This window comes from Amblyraja radiata, chromosome 15 (assembly GCF_010909765.2).
Source record: "Amblyraja radiata isolate CabotCenter1 chromosome 15, sAmbRad1.1.pri, whole genome shotgun sequence".
Lineage (NCBI taxonomy): Eukaryota > Metazoa > Chordata > Chondrichthyes > Rajiformes > Rajidae > Amblyraja > Amblyraja radiata.
The window spans coordinates 48468198-48488951 of NC_045970.1; the positions used below are offsets into that span (position 1 = coordinate 48468198).

At 43.7% G+C, this 20754-nt stretch overlaps 1 protein-coding gene across 5 annotated transcripts in view; it reads right to left on the bottom strand.

Annotated features, from left to right (window-relative positions):
* Nucleotides 1-2327: 2327 nt before the first annotated feature.
* atad1 (ATPase family AAA domain containing 1) overlaps nucleotides 2328-20754 on the bottom strand; it is a 40368-nt gene continuing 21941 nt past the window's right edge. For 4 of the 5 annotated variants that reach the window (XM_033034363.1, XM_033034365.1, XM_033034366.1 and 1 more), the window contains exons 5-10: nucleotides 15067-15267; nucleotides 10822-10928; nucleotides 8798-8887; nucleotides 5921-5971; nucleotides 4367-4503; nucleotides 2328-3377 (exon numbers count right to left, since the gene is read on the bottom strand). In XM_033034363.1, coding sequence (XP_032890254.1) covers nucleotides 3260-3377; nucleotides 4367-4503; nucleotides 5921-5971; nucleotides 8798-8887; nucleotides 10822-10928; nucleotides 15067-15267 — 704 coding nt within the window. In that variant the 3' untranslated portion in view covers nucleotides 2328-3259. The remainder of the gene's footprint in view (nucleotides 3378-4366; nucleotides 4504-5920; nucleotides 5972-8797; nucleotides 8888-10821; nucleotides 10929-15066; nucleotides 15268-20754) is intronic. The other variant, XM_033034364.1, reaches the window with a different exon arrangement.

A 20754-nucleotide genomic window follows, 5' to 3' on the forward strand; every position in this document is an offset into this window, starting at 1 on the left:
CCCCCATCCTGTCCCTTTCCATTGAAATCCCCTCCTCTGGTTTCAAATTTCACACCTCCTCTCTATGTAATAGCCTTTTGTCTTCTGCCCATTTCTGGCCTTTTCAAACTTTCTCACCACTGCAATCATTCTAAAGGCGGCTCCCGATCTGAAAAGTCACCTATCCATATTCTCCAGAGATTGCTGCTTGATCCACTGGGTTACTCCAGAATTTTGTCAATTATTCTTAAGTGAGTTATAGAACCGAGAACAGTACAGCACAGAAACAGACCCTCGGCTCTCAATGTCTGTGCCGAACATGATGCCTAGTTAAAACAGATCTCATCTTCCCGTACATGACCCATGCCCCTCTATCCCTACACTTCTGTGTGCTTCTCTAAAAGCCTTTCAAACACTACTCATCTCTTTAAAGATTTCAAAGTAGATCAAACTTTACCCTTCATACATACACCATTATATTTTTAGACTTTAGAGATGCAGCGTAGAAACTTGCCCATTCGCCCGAGTCCACACCGACCAGCGATCACTCCGTACACTAGCACTATCCCACACTTGGGACAATTTACAGAAGCCAATTAACCTATAACCTTTGTAGGTTACCCATTTAACCTTTAATATGAACCCGAAGGGCAACTTTTTCCACACAGAGTAAGATGGTTATGTGGAACGAGCTGCCAGAGGAGGTAGTTGAGGTAGGTACTATAACATCGTTTAAAAGACATTTAGACAGGTACATGGTTAGGAAGGATTTAGAGGGATATGGGCAAAACGCTGGCAGGTGGGACGAGCATAGATGGGCATCTTGATCGGCATGGACAAGTTGGGCCGAAGGGCCTGTTTCCGTGCTGTAAGTCTTTGATCACCTTATGGATTTTATTAAAATAGTGTTAAAATAACTAAATTAGGCAAGTGAAAGTGAAAGATCAGATCTCAATAGTGATTTGGCAAAATTCTCTGGTATCAATAACACTGAAATCGGAGAAAATTCCACATCTGTAAATGTAGCTTTAATTTTACATTGATTAGTAAAGGTACTGACAGCAATCTTTAAACATAACAATCAGATCAGTTTTGTGCTGACAGATATCCCTCAGTTGGAACTATTATGATTCGACTTCTCCATTCTACCATATTTTTTTAGGATCCCACCCTCCCGCCCAAAATACATAGTAACCAAAAGAAATAAATATTTAGACAGTGCGTTGACTACCCACATGTTAAAATAAGTTCTTGCAAACATCACAAGAGGATGGTGCTAGTGTACGGGGTGATCGCTGGTCGGCGTGGACTCGGTGGGCCGAAGGGCATATTTCCACTCTGTATCTCTAAAGTCTAAAAATATAATGGCGTGCATATGGAAGGGAAAGTTTGGCTTGATCTGCTTTGAAATCTTGAACCCATGCCCTCTCTCCACCAGCCATCCCGATCAAATCAACCCATCGATTAGTCAAATTATAGAAACATAGAAAATAGGTGCAGGAGGAGGCTATTCGGCCCTTCGAGCCAGCACCACCATTCATTGTGATCATGGCTGATCGTCCCCTATCAATAACCCGTGCCTGCCTTCTCCCCATATCCCTTGACTCCACTAGCCCCTAGAGCTCTATCTAACTCTCTCTTAAATCCATCCAGTGACTTGGCCTCCACTGGCCTCTGTGGCAGGGAATTCCATAAATTTACAACTCTCTGGGTGAAAAAGTTTTTTCTCACCTCAGTCTTAAATAACCTCCCCTTTATTCTAACTGTGGCCCCGGGTTCTGGACTCGCCCAACATTGCGAACATTTTTCCTGCATCTAGCTTGTCCAGTCCTTTTATAATTTTATATGTTTCTATAAGATTCCCCCTCATCCTTCTAAACGCCAGTGAATATGCACACAATTTTTTTAATTAATTTTGTTTAGTTTAGAGATACAGCGTGCAAACAGGCTCTTAGGCCCACCAGAACCCGTGCCGACCAGCGATCACCCGTAGGATAACACTAGTTCTATCCTACATACCAGGGTCAATTTTTTTCCACGGATACCAGTTAACGTACACGTCTTTGGAGTGTGGGAGGAAACGGAGCACCCAGATAAAACCCAAAGGGAGAACGTACAAAGTCCGTGCGGACAGCACCAGTGGTCTGGATCAAATCCGGATCTCTGGCGCAGTGAGGCAGCACGTCTACCGCTGCACCACTGTGCCGCCCCCATCTAGGCAGTGTGTTAGCTACCCACTTATTAAAAGAAGTTTTTGTAGACATCACTCTCATTCCTACAATTCCAAACCCATGCCCTGATTCCACCAGTCAACCAACCCCAATCATGAGTCATCAACCAGCCAAATTATGGACATTAATTTATTATTTGTAAATCTTCCGTTCCCTTTCATTTAAATTCTGTCATTCTTTTCCCGTTAGCAGAGGAACGGTTTATAATTTTGAGCCATTCTTTGTAAAAAATAAAAATGAGCACCGACTCGTAATAGTTAGTTTGATAAGACATAAAAAATTAAATGCACATATATTTTTTATATTATTTTAAATTATTAACCAACATAGTAATCTGTACAATACTTTGCAGGTATCCATTCCAAAAAAAAACCAAATAATAGAAAAAACTCATTTGGACTTTCAATATTTATTTACCTTGAACTGGAAAAAAAAAAAAAAAACATTTAAAAAGCATAACCTGCTTGGTTTCGCGATTAAATTAACAAACTCGACCATGGTTCAACCAAAAGTCAGAAACTGCTTTGAATAGCTTCTTCACATTATTTCATTCCATGTTCAGGGCCCTGTAATTAATCTAATTCATCATTAATTGATGCAGATTGCAGAGTGTGAGCCAATTGGTGCTCTCACTTCATGTTAAAGATGCACTGACATTTCCTCTGGAGTTTGCATCATTCAAGCAGCACTTTTCCCATTTTACATTGTGAACAGTGATACTAAATGCAGTCACAAATCGAACCAGCTACAGAAAATCCGATTATATCTATCAACACAATCCAGTGAATAAGAATTACACAAATAGTCTGGTGTAAGTTTTTCTGTGAATATGAACCAGAGGGGTTGCTGGGTTCGGTTTAGATAATGGATAGGTGGTGTTACGTTCACAGAAATTTGATTTTTTTTTTTTTGAGGGGGGAAGAATCCCTCTTCTTCTTTCTCCGGTTGCAGCTCTTGCCGTGAGCAGAGTCAGAGCCGTCGTTTAGCAAAGTCACTAAGCAAAGGTACAACTCAACTTGACCTCCAAACTGTACACGTACACTGGACCCTCAGTCTACGCTGAGGTGCATCAAACCATTGGAAACGGTGGCTTCCTTAGACCTCCGCATCTTGTCTATTGCCTTCTGTAGATCCTGTTGTTTGATGGGACGGATCCTCTCCTTGTCGCTGTTAAAACAAGCAGAATGTGAACACATGTTGAATGAAGGGGTGCAAAATCTGCCTTGATCACGTTCAAAATATTACATGCGGGGATATTGACAAAACAACAAATTTAGTGCGTGGAAAGGAACTGCAGATGCTGGTTTATACCGAAGATAGACACTTTGGAGTGTGGGAGTGCTGGTGCAACCCAGTGGGTCGGGCAGCACCTTTGGAGAAAAAAAGATGGGTGATGTTTTGGGTTGGGACACTTCTTCAGACCAGTGGGGAGTGGGGAGAGGGGAGAAGAGAAAAGAGAGAGAGAAAGAAAGAAAGGGGGAGGGGGATTACGTTTTCATTTTTGCACAGAGGGTGATGGATGCCTGGAACACACTGCCAGGGTGGTGGTGGAAGCAGATACGATTGTGGCGTGGAAAGGCCTTTTAGGCTCTAACATGGTAATGCAGGGAATAGGGGAACATGGATCAGGTGCAGGCAGATGAGATTGGTTTAGCTTGCATCGTGTTTGGTGCATTGTGGCCTGAAGGGCCTGTTCTCGTGCTGTAGTGTTTTGCGTTCAAATAGTGCGGTTACATTCAGAACCATACTGTTGTCACTATGTACTGACAATCATGTCCACATAAACGAAACATTCAAAATCCGCCATACATCAGATGAGTGAAATCCTTCATGACTGCTCGATTGTGAATTTCGATCCAATTGGACATCACTCTACAAAAACTGTATCTTAGATACAGGGTCTGTGGAAGGGTCCCGACCCGAAAGAGAATCGAGGAATATGTGGAGAAAGCAGGAACGGGGTACTGATTCTGGATGAACAGCCATCATCATATTGAATGGCTGGCTCGAAGGGCCGAATGGCCTACTCCTGCACCTACTTTCTCTGTTTCTATGAAACATCACCCATACTTTTTCACTAGAGATGCTGCCGGATGTGTAGAGTTATTCCCACATTTTGTGTCTATCTTAGAAAAAAAACTCTGAATCTTACAAACCTTTGCTCCTCCTCAGAACCATTGACGTAATCTCGGACACAGAACATGGCAGCATCTCTGCACAGCTCTTTCAGGTCACTTCCCGAAAAGCCATGAGTTTCCTTGGCAATTTCAGCCAAGTTCACGCAATTGTCAACCTAATAAGAAACAAAATAATATATTTTAGTTCTAGAAACACGCTACCAGAGGAGGTAGTTGTGGCAGGTAGCACAACAACATTTAAAAGACATTTGGACAGGTATATAGATAATTTAGTTTAGTTTGGAGATACAGCGCGGAAACTGGCCCTTCGGCCCACTGAGTCCGTGCCGACCAGCCATCCACGCACACTCACACTCTCCTATACACACACTAGGGACAATTTACAATTTAACCAAGCCAATTAACCTACAAGCCTGCACATCTTTGGAGTGTGGGAGGAAACCAGAGCTCCCGGAGAAAACCCACGCAGGTCACGGGGAGAACGTACAAACTGTGTGCAGACAACACAGGTAGTCAGGATGGAAACCCTGGACCATGCAAGATGACAACCGAGCCGTCCACAGTGTAGAGATACAGGATAAAGGAAATTACATATAGTGCAAAGTAAAGTCCAATTAAAGATAGTCTGATGGTCTTCAATGGGGTAAATGGTAGCTCAGGATAGGAATGGTCTAGAAGGAAACGGGTAAAATGTGCACAGGTGGGACTAGCGTAGATGGGGAATCTTGGCCAGCAACATATATATATATATATATATATATATATATATATATATGAACAGATGAACACGTCAACATGCATACAACACGTAAAAACATGTCAACATGCTACAACACGCAAACATGTTAATATGCATACAACGTGTAAACATGTCAACCTACATACATGTTAACCCATCAACATGCATATAATACATGGACTTGTCAACACACATAACGCATCACACATGTAACATGTCAACACACACAATATGTGAACATGTCAATATACATATAACATGTTTAATGACTCCAGAAAGTTTCTCAGATTTCTATTTACTAGCATCAGCATCAGGTATCCATGCTAATTCAAGATACAACAATAACAAAGCCTTTGCAATAGTTAGGTAGACAAAAATGCTGGAGAAACTCAGCGGGTGCAGCAGCATCTATGGAGCGAAGGAAATAGGCAACGCTTCGGGCCGAAACGTTGCCTATTTCCTTCGCTCCATAGATGCTGCTGCACCCGCTGAGATTCTCCAGCATTTTTGTGTACCTTCAATTTTCCAGCATCTGCAGTTCCTTCATAAACACTTTGCAATAGTTAAATGGGTTCATTTGTATTTATGTCAAATACTGGTCCCATATTATTTAAAAAATCAAAATCCTACTGTTTGCTTTTAATAAAGGGAGAACTACAACGGTAACAAAAGTAGAACATTTATAAGCAATGTTATGTGGCCTTGGAATGCATAGATTATTAAAATCAAACTGATATATTACTACAGAAGCAAATACTCAAGCCAAGTATGGAAAATATTTGGCAATCCAAGCAATAACATAATTCAATTGGCTTTTATTTCAAGCCACAAACCTTTTCATTTAGTAGAATTAGAGCCAGAATTAGATCCCGCTGCTTGATGTTCTGTGAAACAAAGGGGAAAAAAAATCAGTTTAATAACATGCAACACAGTACTACCGAAAAAACGCCAATTCGTGTAATACTTTCTGCCAAAACCCATCATGTTGGAATATACCATCATATTCATCTAGCATAGAAATTCTGAGACAATAGTGGTTACGGAAATTGACGAGCAATCTAAACATCCACATTCAATGGTCTGAAGACATCAGTTCAAACTCTACTTAGACACAAAAAGCTGGAGTAACTCAGCGGGGACAGGCAGCATCTCTGGAGAGAAGGATTGGGTGACGGTCTGAAGAATGGTCACCCATTCCTTCTCTCCAGAGATGCTGCCTGACACCGCTGAGTTACTCCAGCTTTTTGTGTCTATCTTTGGTTTAATCCATCATCTGCAGTTCCTTCCTGCACAGTTCAAACTCAGCCACAGCAACGGAAGAACTTAAAAAAGATTGCCTGTGATGTTGCCCATGAATCAAGGTTGGTGTAAAAAAATGTCAATTAGGAAAGGAAATCGGCCATCCTTGCATGTATGTGCCCAGACCCACAGCAGTCCAGTGGATTCTTGAATGGAAATGACCAAGCAGGTCGTTGTAGAGCAATTAAGCCAATAAATGCAGCATTCTCAGCAATGTTCATGTCACATGAAAGAACCGCATGTTTTACAACGCCCTCACCTAATATTTTTTGTTCTTAAATACATCCAAATGATATTTTCTTTACAACATTGTAAAACCACAGTGGCGCAGCGGTAGAGTTGCTGCCTTTCAGCGCCAGAGACACAGGTTTTATCCTGACTACGGGTGCTTGTCTGCACAGAGTTTGTACGTTCATCCCGTGACCTCGTGGGTTTTCTCCAGGTGCTCAGGTGTCCCCCCCCCCCCACACTTGAAAGATGTGCAGGTTTGTAGGTTAATTGGTTTCTGTAAATTGTAAATTGTCCCTAGTGTGTAACATGTGCTAGTGTACGGGGTGATCGCTGGTAAGTGTGGACTCAGTGGGCCGCAGGGCCCTTTTCCATACGGTATCTCTCAGGTCTAAACATCTAACATGGTGCTTTGCCCTATTTGCATTATTATTATTTAAGGTGCATTTCTTTCCTTCTTCTAACTTCCTAAATATAATCCTTCTATTTTTTCCTACACTAGACTACATCAACTAACTATGCTACTGCTGGTCTGCCCATGCCTTCATAAGATAGTGATAGGAGCAGAATTAGGCCATTCAGCCCATCAAGTCTACTCCGCCATTCAATCATGGCTGATCTATCTCTGTCCCAACTCCATTCTCCTGCCTTCTCCCCATATCCTCTGACACCCGTACTAATCAAGAATCTACCTATCTCTACCTTAAATATATCCACTGACTTGGCCTCCACAGCCTTCTGTGGCAAAGAATTCCACAGATTCACCGCCCTAAGAATCTTTTACTAACCTCATCATAATCTGTACTTAGAACAATCTGTCCTATATATTTCTGTAAGGTTTAAAATTGCAAACTAGGTGATAGATCAGCCATGATTGAATGGCAGAGTAGACTTAATGGGCCGAATGGCCTAATTCCGCTCCTAGAACTTATCTCCTTGGCATCATGTTCTGCCCAGACATTTTGGGCCGAAGGGTTCTTGTGCTGTACTGCTCTATCTTCTAAGGTCATAATCATAAATATTAAGCAATGATAATTTAGAAGGATGAGAAAGGACCTTATAGAAACATATAAAATTCTTACGGGATTGGACAGGCTAGATGCAGGAAAAATGTTCCCCATGTTGGGGGAGCGCAGAACCAGGGGTCACAGTTTAAGAATAAAGGGTAGGCCATTTTGGACTGAGATAAGGAAAAACATTTTAAGCCATAGAGTTGTGAATCTGTGGAATTCTCTGCCACAGAAGGCAGTGGAGGCCTGGGTGTGCTTGTACATCCGTCACTGAAAGTAAGCACGCAGGAACAGCAGGCAGTGAAGAAAGCTAATGGCCTGTTGGCCTTCATTGCAAGAGGATTTGAGTTTAGGAGCAAGGAGGTCCTACTGCAGTTGTACAAGACCCTAGTGAGACTGTACCTGGAGTATTGTGGGCAGTTTTGGTCACCTAATTTGAGGAAGGACATTATTGCTATTGAGGGAGTGCACCATAGTTTACCAGGTTAATTCCCGGGATGGCGGGACTGACATATGATTAAAGAATGGGTCGACTGGGCTTGTATTCACTGGAATTTAGGATGAAAGGGGATCTTTAGAAACATAAACAATTCTTAAAGGATTGGATAGGCTTGATGCAGGAAAAATGGTCCCCGTGTTGGGAGAGTCCAGAACCAGGGGTCACAGTTTAACAAATAAGGGGTAGGCCATTTAGGACTGAGATGAGGAAAAACTTTTTCACCCAGAGTTGTGAATCTGTGGAATTCTCTGCCACAGAAGGCTGTCGAGGCCAATTCACTGGATGTTTTCAAGTGCAAGTTAAATTTAGCTCTTAGAGCTAAAGGAATCAAGGGATTATGGGGAAAAAGCAGGAACGGGGCACTGATTTTGGATGATCAGCCATGATCATATTGGATGGTGGTGCTGGCTTGAAGGGCCAAATGGCCTACTCCTGCACTTATTTTCTATGTTTCTAATTCACTGGATGTATTCAAGAGAGAATTAGATATAGCTCTTGGGGCAAACGGAATCAAGGGATATGGGGAGAAAGCAGGAACAGGGTACTGATACTGAATGATTAGCCATGATCATATTCAATGGCGGTGCTGGCTCGAAGGGCTGAATGGCCTACTCCTGCAGCTATTTTTCTATGTTTCGATAATCTTAAAGCATTATTCCCACATCAATACTTACAGGCTGGTTTATATGAAATCTTGTTGGCATCCTTCGCAAAATGGCAGTGTCTAGATCTTGTGGTCGGTTGGTGGCTCCCATCACGATTACCTGGGTGCAGGGCATCAGTACAACACAATTTTTATTAAAAGAAGTGATATCCTTGGAACAGCGTAATCGACAATTTCATTATTTTGTTTCATTATTTCTCTCATCAATTAACTCCAAATTATAGTAAAATACTTTTAATTCTTCAGCAAAATAAAAGCATAATAGCTAATCATAAATACTGATCATGGCTGTAGCAAACTTAGGATCCCACACATTCAAATTAAATCGGGCGGCACGGCGGCACATCGGGTTCGATCCCGACTACGGGCGCTGTCTGTACAGAGTTTGTACGTTCTCCCCGTGACCTGCATGAGTTTTCGCCAAGATCTTTGGTTTCCTCCCACACACCAAAGACGTAGAGGTTTGTAGGTTAATTGGCTTGGCGCAATTGTAAATTGTCCCTGGTGTGTGAAGGGTAATGTTAATGTGCGGGGATTGCTGGTCGGTGCGGACTCAGTGGGCCAAAAGGCCTGTTTCCGCGTTGTATCTCTAAACTAAACTAAAAGAGAAACATGTCCACACACAGTGTAGTCTACATAAACTATCACGGAGAAACAAGCTTTTCATTGCTAAATTAAACTATTTCTGCACTCGGTATCTTTCCCTTTGCTTTGTCTATTGTTCTTGAGTTTGAACCTATTGTATGTAAATATTGTATATCTGAACTGTGTTGTACAGTATGTTTGGACACTATTTAAGAAGCAGTTAGACAGGTACATGGATAGGACAGATTTTGAAGGATATGAACCAAACGCGGGCAGGTGGGACTAGTGTAGCTGGGACGTTGGCCAGTGTGGGCAACTTGGGCTGAAGGGCCTGTTTCCACACTGTATCACTCTATGACTCTAGTCTGTAAAACAAAGCTTTTCACTCTGCACACATGACAATTACAAATCTAAACCGAAAGATAACGGGATGGTTAAAAATACTCACGGGTATCTTTGATGGATAGACACAAAGTGCTGGAGTGACTCAGCTGGTCAAGCAGCATCTCTGGAAAAAAAGGATGGGTAACGTTTCGGGTCGAGACCCTTCTTCTGAAAAAGTCTGAAGTAGGGTCTCAAACCCAAAGCGTCACCCATCCTTTTTCTACAAAGATGCTGCCTGACCCGCAGTTACTCCAGCACTTTGTGTTTATGTTTGGTGCAAACCAGCATCTGCAGTTCCTTGTTTCTACTATCTTTGATGGATGATTTATTCACACAAGGGGAAGATTCATAAGGCAAGGTTCTTGTGGGGCTAAAGACTAATCAATAATGGAACTAGTGGTGGGGTTATCAAGACCACGGGGTGACTTTAAACTAAGACGACAAGCTTTAGTTTAAATTTTAAAAATCTTTGAGGTGTGGAGGTAAGCTTAGATTTGTGGGAACTGTGGATCTGAGAACAAGATAGGCTATCTTATAGGATTGGGCAGGACAAGACGTGCAGGTTTGTAGATTAATTAGTAATTTGTAAAATGCCTGTAGTCTGTAGGGAGTAGTTGAGAAAGTGGGATAACTTAGAACTAGTGTGATTTGGATGATCAACGATCGACATAGACTCAGTGGTCCAAAGGAACTTGTTTCCATGTTGTGTCTCTAAACTAAACACAAAGGTAATAGTTTAGTTTAGTTTAATCGAGAGTTTAGATACATCTCGAAAACAGGCCCTTCGGCACCGACTAGTGAATCCTGTACACTAGCACCATCCTACACACCAAGGACAATTTTCTATCTTTACCAAAGCCAATTAACCTACAAACCTGTACGTCTTTGGAGCATGGGAGGAAACAGGTGAAAATGTACAAACTCCCTACAGACAGCACTCGTAGTCAGGATTGAACCCGGGTCTCTGGCGCTGTAAGGCAGCAACTGTACTGCTGCGCCACCGTGCCACCACAGATAAATGAACAGACACAGAATATTAACATTGAAATCTCATAGTTCAGTCACCTGACAGTTGAAGTCTGTTTCGAGTCCATCCCAGAGGCTCATAAACTGAGCCTTCATCATCGCAGTGGCTTCATGGTCAGAGCTGGACCGATTGCGCAGAAAAGAATCTAAGGGAAGAGTATAAAAAATCATTAGCATCAAACTCTTGACACTGGAGGATAGCACTTATAAAATGAAACCATTAACAAGATTAGTGCAGATGAACAAGTGGATTAAAAAAAAAAACTGTTTGTAAAGAAATAGTTCCACTAGGTGACAAATTCGAAAGCAAACAATATAAAAATTGGAAATATATATCCAATACTGGCAACATATTGGCGGCACAGTTACTGCCTTACAACACCATAGACCCGGGTTTGGATCCTGACTACGGGTGCTGTCCGTACTGAGTTTGTACGTTCTCCCCGTGACCCGCGTGGGTTTTCTCCGAGATCTTCGGTTTCCTCCCACACTCCAAAGACGTACATGTTTGTAGGTTAATTTGCTTGGTGTATGGATAAAATTGTCCCTAGTGTGTGAAGGATTGCGTTAATTTGCAGGGATCACTGGTCGGTGCGGACTCGGTGGGCCAAAAGACCTGTTTCTGCGCTGTATCTCTTAAAAAAAAAAGAACTTCTATCATCCACTTGCACAAACCAAAACATTTACTGTATCTTGGCACATGTGACAATGATAAACTACACTAAAGAACCTAAATTATACTACATCTTGTGAAAGAGAGGGCAGTCCAAAGACATGTTTGAAATTGCCAAAGCTAACCTACAACATGCACAAATGGAAACCTTGCTAACCATAAATAAAGAAAAATAAAGCAATCGGAAAGGTTAACAGAAAAATGGCAAATAAGGAACTTTATTCAAGCAAGGTTTTTTTTTTTTTAATGTGTAACAGAAATAGATGGCGTTACTCATCAGTATTCGACATGGAAGGGAGTTCAAGTATGAATGGAAAAATGACAAATGTCCTCTTTGAAAATGTTTTCTCCAAGTATATTTAATCACTGGCACTGTAAGGCAGCAACTCTACCCGCTGCGCCACCGTGCCGCCCCAGTGTATGTAAAGATCTGAGAGGAAATGGTTGTCATGGCATATCTTCTTCAGTGAGTAATATTTCTTGAGCACAAGTTATTCATTGAACCCAAATACCCTGAGCAAACATAGATCACCACAACTCTCGGTTCAGTAGAAACTCATTCTCCTTCCACACCCAGCCACTGCAGCTGGAAACTCAAAGCAAAAGAATGAGCTAAAGCTCAAACTGGAAAAAATAACATTTATCCTGAAGTGTCACAAGCCACATTTGTTGACACAGGATGGGGAAGCTAAATACACGTTTCTTCTTACATTAGGACACAGAGCACCATAAATGACCTTTTGCAATTTGCTTTTTGTTACAATATCAACAGAATGTAATAGTCACTGAATAATTAGGGTTGTGAGTCATGTAATTAATATCTGCCCAAAATGTGATCCTTGAGTGATACAGAATTAATTGAGCAGAACACTTTAAAGGAAGGAAAATCGGTTGTTTTCTCCCTGCGAGTGTTATGAATGCAAGTAGCAGCAGCATAGCTTGCTTTCCACCTCTCCTTCACCAATTAACAACATTATATTTGGTTAAGATGGACACAAAAAGCTGGAGTTTCTCAGTGGGTCAGACAGCATCTCCGGAGAAGAGGAATAGGTGACGTTTCGGGTCGAGACCCTTCTTCAGGCCGTCACCTTTCTCCAGAGATGCTGACTGACTTGCTGAGTTACTCCAGCTTTTTGTGTCTATCTTCGGTTTAAACCAGCATCTGCAGTTCCTTCCTACACATGACATTTGATTAAGCAGAGCTATTGTCCATTCACAATAGGGATGGCTCATGGAAACCTACCGAATAATGAAAGGCCTAGATAGAGTGGATGTGGAAAGGATGTTTCCAGTTGTGGAAGAGTCTAGGGCTAGAGGGCACAGCTTCAGAATAAAAGGAAGTACCTTTAGAATGGAGATGAGGAGGAATTCCTTTAGCCAGAGGGTGGTGAATCTGTGCAATTCATTGCCACAGACGGCTGTGGAGGCCAAGTCATTGGGTATTTTTAAAGCAGAGATCAGTAGATTAGTCGGGGCTTCAATGGTTACAGGGAGAAGGCAGGAGAATGGGGTTGAGAAGAAAAAATGGATAAACTATGATTGAATTGTGAAGTAGACTCGATGGGCCGAATGGCCTAATTCTGCTTCTTATAAAACATCTTATAAAGCAATGTACATCTTCCAGTTCTGTCGAGGATTCATTCATATTTCCATGTTAAACTTAAAGGGAAGGTCCCTGAATAAAATCCGGTGCCTTGGAAACAGTCCTTAAGGTTACAAACTGTTAGGGCAATAAATAGATAAGTAGTTTGGAATTTGGTCAAAAAGTCAACACCGAGGAAAAATAAATAAAATTCAACAAATAAATTTAATGTAGGGACATTTGGAAACACTGGAGTCAGAAAACATGAACAAATTCCCCAACCTCAGCAGCATAAAACAAATCAGAACTAGTGTGATGAAGAGAAATGCAACAACTGAAGACCCCATCTCACAACCTGAAAAACTGAACTCATACTGTTGTCTGATAATGTAATCAGGATGAAAAGTGTTAAGCTTTAATATGGGTGCAAAACCTGGACCCTGCGAGCTGCAGAATGTAAGAAAGATCGCAAGTTTACTCATAAACATGTGGAAACAATCTGTGGTACGACATGAACCATATTATTTAATACTAAATTTATAGAATCAAGGTGGCTGTCTGTTGCAATCATTACTGTGTAGACAGCTGGGAAAGTGGATATAGTCAGTACCAGCATTACTTAAGGGTTCTCCTTCCGAGAAATGATTGTAAGCCAGATTTGCCATGTCAGAAAAATCAATTTTCTATAGTTAGCCATATTGTATCGCAGGCTGATGAACCATCCTATCACCAACTTGAGTGCGGTCCTGACCCACCATCTACCTCATTGGAGACCCTCGGACTATCATGAATTGGATTTTACCTAGAACTAAGCGTTATTGTCTTTACCCTGCATCTATACACTTGATTGTAATCATGCATAGTCTTTCCGCTGACTGGTTAGCACGCAACAAAAAAGCTTTTCAGGATACCTCGGTACACTTGACAATAAACTAAACTCTACATACACTTGCTACAATCCATTCATTTCACTAAATAATCTCCATAGCTATACACATAATTAAACCAATGGGATATATAACCTTATACCAGGCTTGTTACCAGGCTTCTGAACGATCCTACCATAAGGTGGGATACTGTTCGATTTGCCTTTATCTCATTGTGCACATTGGACTTTGTCTATGTTCTCTGCTCTACCTTGTTGAGAACTATATCCTGCACTCTGTATCTTTCCCTTTGCTATACCTGCAGTACCTGAGTTTGGTTTGATTTCTGTTTATGTCTACCATAAAGTCCGAAGAAGGGTTTGACCTGAAACGTCACCCATTCCTTCTCTCCAGAGATGCTGCCTGTCCCGCTGAGTTACTCCAGCATTTTGTGTCTACCTTCGATTTAAACCAGCATCTGCAGTTCTTGTATACATTATGTACACCATTATCTGACGATTGGATAGCATTCAAAATAAATCTTTTCACTGCACCTCAGTACACATGACAATAATAAATCTAAATCGGTATTATTGCTGTTAACATGGAAGTTTCTTTAAAAAGTATTGGACAATTTGCATGGTCAAATTTCTGCTAGTCAGGTCAGTCATAACACAGGAAGCCTGGAAAATGAGATCTTATGTTTCTTCACTGTATTTTTCCCCCCACATACATTCTAACAGAGAGAATTTTATTCTGTATCTCAAATTTCAGTGAGGTGATTTATGGATATTGCAAGGGCGGATTTCCGTCACTTGAACAGCTGCAACGTGGGGGTGGTCTGTATATTGAAGAGTAATTAAATTATGTAACAGGACATAATTTAGCCTGAAAATAGACACAAAGTGCTGGAGTAACTCAGTGGGTCAAGCAGCATCGCTGGAGAAAAAAGGAATAGGTGACGTTTAGGGTGGAGACCCTTCCTCAGACTGAAGAAGGGTCTCTTGCACTATACATTATTAGATTGCTATATTGTAGTAAGAATTGCCTCTGTTGGAGTAGAGGTTTAAAAGGTGATCGCTGATCGGCGCAGACTCAGTGGGTTGAAGGGCCTGTTTCCGCGCTGTATCTCTAATGTCTAAAGAGGAATAATACAAGCTTACCAATTTCATCAATAAAGATGATGGCAGGCTGCAGTTTTACAGCCAGTGAGAATACAGCTGCAGCCAGTTTTTGGGATTCTCCGTACCATTTATCAGTCAAGGTGGACGGCTGCAGATTAATGAACCGACACGCAGCTTCTTTAGCAGTAGCCTTGGCGATGAGAGTTTTACCACAGCCTGGAGGTCCATATAGGAGGACACCTAAAATGAAACAAAGAGCGTTCCTGAAAGTTATTTAAGGATCTCATCATCAAATCACACATACAGGAATAGATAGGGTACACGCACAGTATTTTAGCCAGAGTAGGGGAATCAAGAACCAGAGGGCATGGGTTTAAGGTGAGGGGGGAAATATTTAATTGGAACCTGAGGGGTAACTTCTTTTGTTACCCAAAAGGTGGTAGGTACGTAGAACAGTCTGCCAGAAGTTGAGGCAGGTACTATCACAACTTTTAAAAAACAATTGGACAGGTACATGGATAGCATAGAGGGACATGGGCCAAACACAGGCAGATGAGGCTGGTGTAGATGGGGCATGTTGGTCGGTGTGGGTAAGTTACTCATCGGGACTTCCACGGCCGATCGGCGGCTCGAATTTGCCCCCTGCAACCGGGGCTCTGCAACCACTGCCCGGCCGCAGCCGGCAGATCTGTTCCCATAGCCGACTCGGCGGGTTGGTATCTCGGGCCCTCAGAGGACCGATCCTGCACCGGTGGACTCCTCTCGGAGGCCGTGACCTCCTCTGGTCGGGCAAAACGGATCATCCAGAAAGGCTCTGGAACCAAGGGTGCAGGAGAATCGGTGGAGGACCTGTACTAGTGCAGTATTTTGCGACACTTTATCAAAATGAATAGAGGACATCACTTTATTCCAAATTAATAACACAGAATATTGCAATCCACATCACACCGTGAATTTGTTAAATCTATTGTTAACACAGATTGGGTTATAACAGGAGATGGCCAGCTGCTTTCAACCCCTTGATGTACAATTCAAACAGAATATTTGTACATAATGGCTTTTAAAGAATTTATAAATTAAAAAATCCTAGAATTAAATGTTTCTAATAGATAAAAACAACTTTATGTGGGTTAAAATACACTCACATTGATACACCCACATCTACACAATTTGTTCCAATATTCAACACAGCTACAAAGAGGCAAGTGTTGGTTACACTTGAATGGTGCTCAATCAACATCCACCCAAATTACTCTGTCACAGTAATGACATTCATTGAGAATTATACTACATGTGCACAACCTTTTATCCGAAATTCCGGAAACCGAAAAGCTCCGAAAACCGGACATTTTCTCCAGGATGTCGTCTGCACACCAAAGCTCGCGTTTGGCACCAAACCTGACCCGAAACGACCCACGGTCAACCCAGGTCTGTACTACTGTAGCGGCTGCCTCCTCCCCGGAGACACTTAAACATCTGTAAATCATTGCTTAAATGTTAGTCAGTCAGTTTGGAGGGCTTTTATGTGAAGGGGGGGATGAAGGGGGAAACTTTAATTCTTAGTCCCCTACCTGGTCGGAGAGGCGGGGAGCGGGCAATGCCTTACCGGGTCACCGTGCAGTAAGCTCCGGAGCGCTGTGGCCGCCGACTCCCAACATCGCGGAGCTGGGGCTGCGGGCGTCCGGCCGCGGGCGGCGCCGGTTGGAGCTCCGACCCCGGCAACTCTACCCCTGGCTGCGCGGCGCTCCAAATCCAGCGCCACCCGCGGCCGGATGCCCGCAGCCCCAGCTCCGCGATGTTGGGAGTCGGCGGCCACAGCGCTCCGGAGCTTACCGCACGGCGACCCGGTAAGGCATTGCCCGCTCCCCGCTGGTATCCCAGCGCTGTGGCTGCCGACTCCCAACATCGCGGAGCTGGGGCTGCGGGCGGCCGGCCGCAGGCCGTGCTGGATTTGGATTGCCCGCTCGCCGCCTCTCCGACCAGGTAGGGGACTAAGAATTAAAGTTCCCCCCTTCACCCCCCCCCACCACATTAAATCCCTCCAAACTAACTGACTAACATTTAAGCAATGATTTACAATGATTCCCCGGTCTCCGGGGAGGAGGCAGCCGCTCCAGACTTTTCAAGCCACCCGCCTACCTACCTAATCTACGCTAAAAATCTTCCATTCCGAAATCCGAAAAATTCCGAAATCCGAGAAGTGTCTGGTCCCAGGGCTTTCGAATAAAAGGTTGTGTACCTGTACTATATTAATTGCCAGAAGATCTATTTTATTTAAATGGACTCTAATCCTCCGACCACACTATGAAACGATATCATGTTTAAATTTAGAAAAAATTAGGAGTGACATTGTTGAACCCGTGGTCAAATTTGATAGGACTTGGGGAAGCTTTATTCAATATTTTCACACGATATAAATTGTTCCCTCTAATTCTCTTACCTTTATACGGTGGAACGGACTTGACGACAAACAAGGATCTAAATTATTGAAACTCTTTGCAGCCCAGATTTTATTTTGCTTATTTCAGTTTAGGGGGTTTTGTTTTTCTCTTTTTTTCCCTCGTCTTTTTATCTATTTGTTTTTATATATACAAGTTCTCTTTTAAACATTTAACTTTATGTACATAGAGACCGGGAGGTCTATACCCAATGTGTATTTTGACACTGGATTCATATTTAGATTACACTTGTTGTTAATGTAATCCTGATCCCTATGTATCAACATCACTGTTATGTTTATCATTATTTTTTTGGTTTTTGAAAAATATTAATAAAAAGATTTTAAAAGAAAGAGAATTATACTTTTCTTCAGACCATTTTCACTGACAGTTTAGTTTAGTGTAGAGATACAGCATGGAAATAGGACCTTCGGCCCACCGAGTCCGCGCTGACCAGCGATCACCCGTACACTAGTTCTATCCTACACACTAGGGACAATTTACAGAAGCCAATCAACCTACAAACCTGTACGTCTTTCAAATGTGGGAGGAAACCGGAGCACCTGGAAAAAACCCACGTGGTCACATGGAGAAAGTTCAAACTCCGTACAGACAGCACCCGGTCAGGATCGAACCAAGGTCTCTCGCGTTGTAAGGCAGCAACTCTACCGCTGCACCACCGTGCCACCCTTGAACCCACGCCTCCAGTTGGAGACCAGAACACCCGCTGCACTGCAGAAGGACTTTAGTCCTCGAGTCTGGCGCCTTAGACCACTCAGCCATCCTGACAAAAGCTTGGATAGAGTGGATGTGGAGAGGATGTTTCTATTAGTGGGAGAGTCTAGGACTGGAGATCATAGCCTTAGAAATAAAGGACGTTCCTTTCGGAAGGGGATGAGGAGGAATTTCTTTAGTTAGAGAGTAGGGAATCTGTAGCCGTCAATCGATATTTTTAAAGCAGGGAGAGAACATTTTGATTAGTAGGGGTGTCAGGAGTTATGGGGAGAAGGCAGGAAAATGGGGTTAGGGGGAAGAGATAGATCAGCAATGATTGAATGGTGGAGTAGACTTCATGGTCCGAATGGCCTAATTATGATCCTATCACTTTTGACATGTTATCAGCGATGTACAAATACACCAACATGGCTGAAGCTTACAAAGCCACCCCCCTCCCCCACCTTGGTCAGTCTGATCATGTCTCATTGTTCCTGCTCCCCAAGTACTCCCCACTCATCAGACGGCTTAAACCAACTGTGAGGACAGTTAAAGTCTGGTCAGAGGAAGCGGACTTCACAATTCAGCAGTGTTTTGGAAACACTGACTGGAAGGCGTTTGCAGCCCAGGCCACCCTTGACTCCCACACGGACATTGATTCCTACACATCCTCTGTTCTGGACTTTATAAACTCCACCATCAATAGTGTCACCTCCCTCAAACAGGTGACCATATTCCCGAATCAGAAGCCATGGATGAACAGCGAGGTCAGGCTACTGCTGAAAGCACGGGACACCGCTTTCAGGTCAGGCGATGCTCGAGCCTACAGTTCAGCCAGGGCTAACCTGAAGAGGGGCATCAAGAAGGCCAAGCACTGCCATAAGCTCAGGATTGAGGAGCACTTCAACAACAACTCCGACCCCCGACGCATGTGGCAAGGCATCCAGGCCATCACGGACTACAGACCCTCCAACACCAACCCCACATCCAGCGACGCCTCCTTCCTTGAGGAGCTTAATCACTTCTATGGCCGCTTCGACAGGGACAATCTAGAGACAGCCATCAAGGCTGTGCTACCTGCCGATCACCAACCCCTCACACTCACCCCCTACGACGTATACGTGGCACTGAGTAGGACTAATGCACGTAAAGCTGCTGGCCCTGACGGCATCCCCGGGCGCGTGCTCAGGGCTAGTGCTGCGCAGCTGACAGACGTCTGGACTGACATCTTCAACCTGTCACTTGCTCAAGCAGTTGTCCCCACGTGCCTTAAAACCACCTCCATCGTGCCAGGGCCAAAACACTCCACTGCGGCAAGCCTCAACGACTTCCGCCCAGTTGCACTTACCCCCATCATCACCAAGTGCTTCGAGAGGCTGGTCCTGGCACACCTCAAAAGCTGCCTACCCCCCACACTGGATCCCTATCAGTTTGCCTACCGCAAGAACAGGAGTACGGAGGATGCCCCACCTCGACAACAGAGACACTTACGTAAGAATGCTGTTCATCGATTACAGCTCAGCATTCAACACCATTATACCATCAAAACTGATCACCAAACTCGGTAACCTGGGCATCGACCCCTCCCTCTGCAACTGGATATGGACTTTCTAACCAACAGACCCGTCTGTTAGGTTAGACAAGCACACCTCTTCAACCCTCACCCTGAACACCGGCGTTCCACAGGGCTGTGTGCTGAGCCCCCTCCTCTACTCCCTCTTCACCTATGACTGCACACCTGTACATGGTACTAACACCATCATCAAGTATGCAGGTGATACAACGGTGATTGTCCTCATCAGCAACAACGATGAGTCGGCCTACAGGGAGGAGGTCCAGCACTTAGCAGCATGGTGCGCTGACAACAACCTGGCCCTTAACTCCAAGAAGACCAAGGAGCTCATTGTAGACTTCAGGAAGTCCAGAGGCGGCACGCACACCCCCATCCACATTAACGGGATGGAGGTGGAACGTGTTTCTAGCTTCAGGTTCCTGGGAGTCAACATCTCCGATGACCTCTCTTGGACCCACAATACCTCAACTCTGATCAAGAAGGCTCACCAGCGTCTCTTCTTCCTGAGGAGACTGAAGAAGGTCCATCTGTCTCCTCAGATCCTGGTGAACTTCTACCGCTGCACCATCGAGAGCATCCTTACCAACTGCATCACAGTATGGTATGGCAACTGCTCTGTCTCCGACCGGAAGGCATTGCAGAGGGTGGTGAAAATTGCCCAACGCATCACCGGTTCCTCGCTCCCCTCCATTGAGTCTGTCCAAAGCAAGCGTTGTCTGCGGAGGCGCTCAGCATCGCCAAGGACTGCTCTCACCCCAACCATGGACTGTTTACCCTCCTACCATCCGGGAGGCGCTACAGGTCTCTCCGTTGCCGAACCAGCAGGTCCAGGAACAGCTTCTTCCCGGCGGCTGTCACTCTACTCAACAACGTACCTCGGTGACTGCCAATCACCCCCCCCCGGACACTCATTATTATTTATTCAAATCATTTGCTATGTCGCTCTTCCAGGGAGATGCTAAATGCATTTCGTTGTCTCTGTACTGTACACTGACAATGACA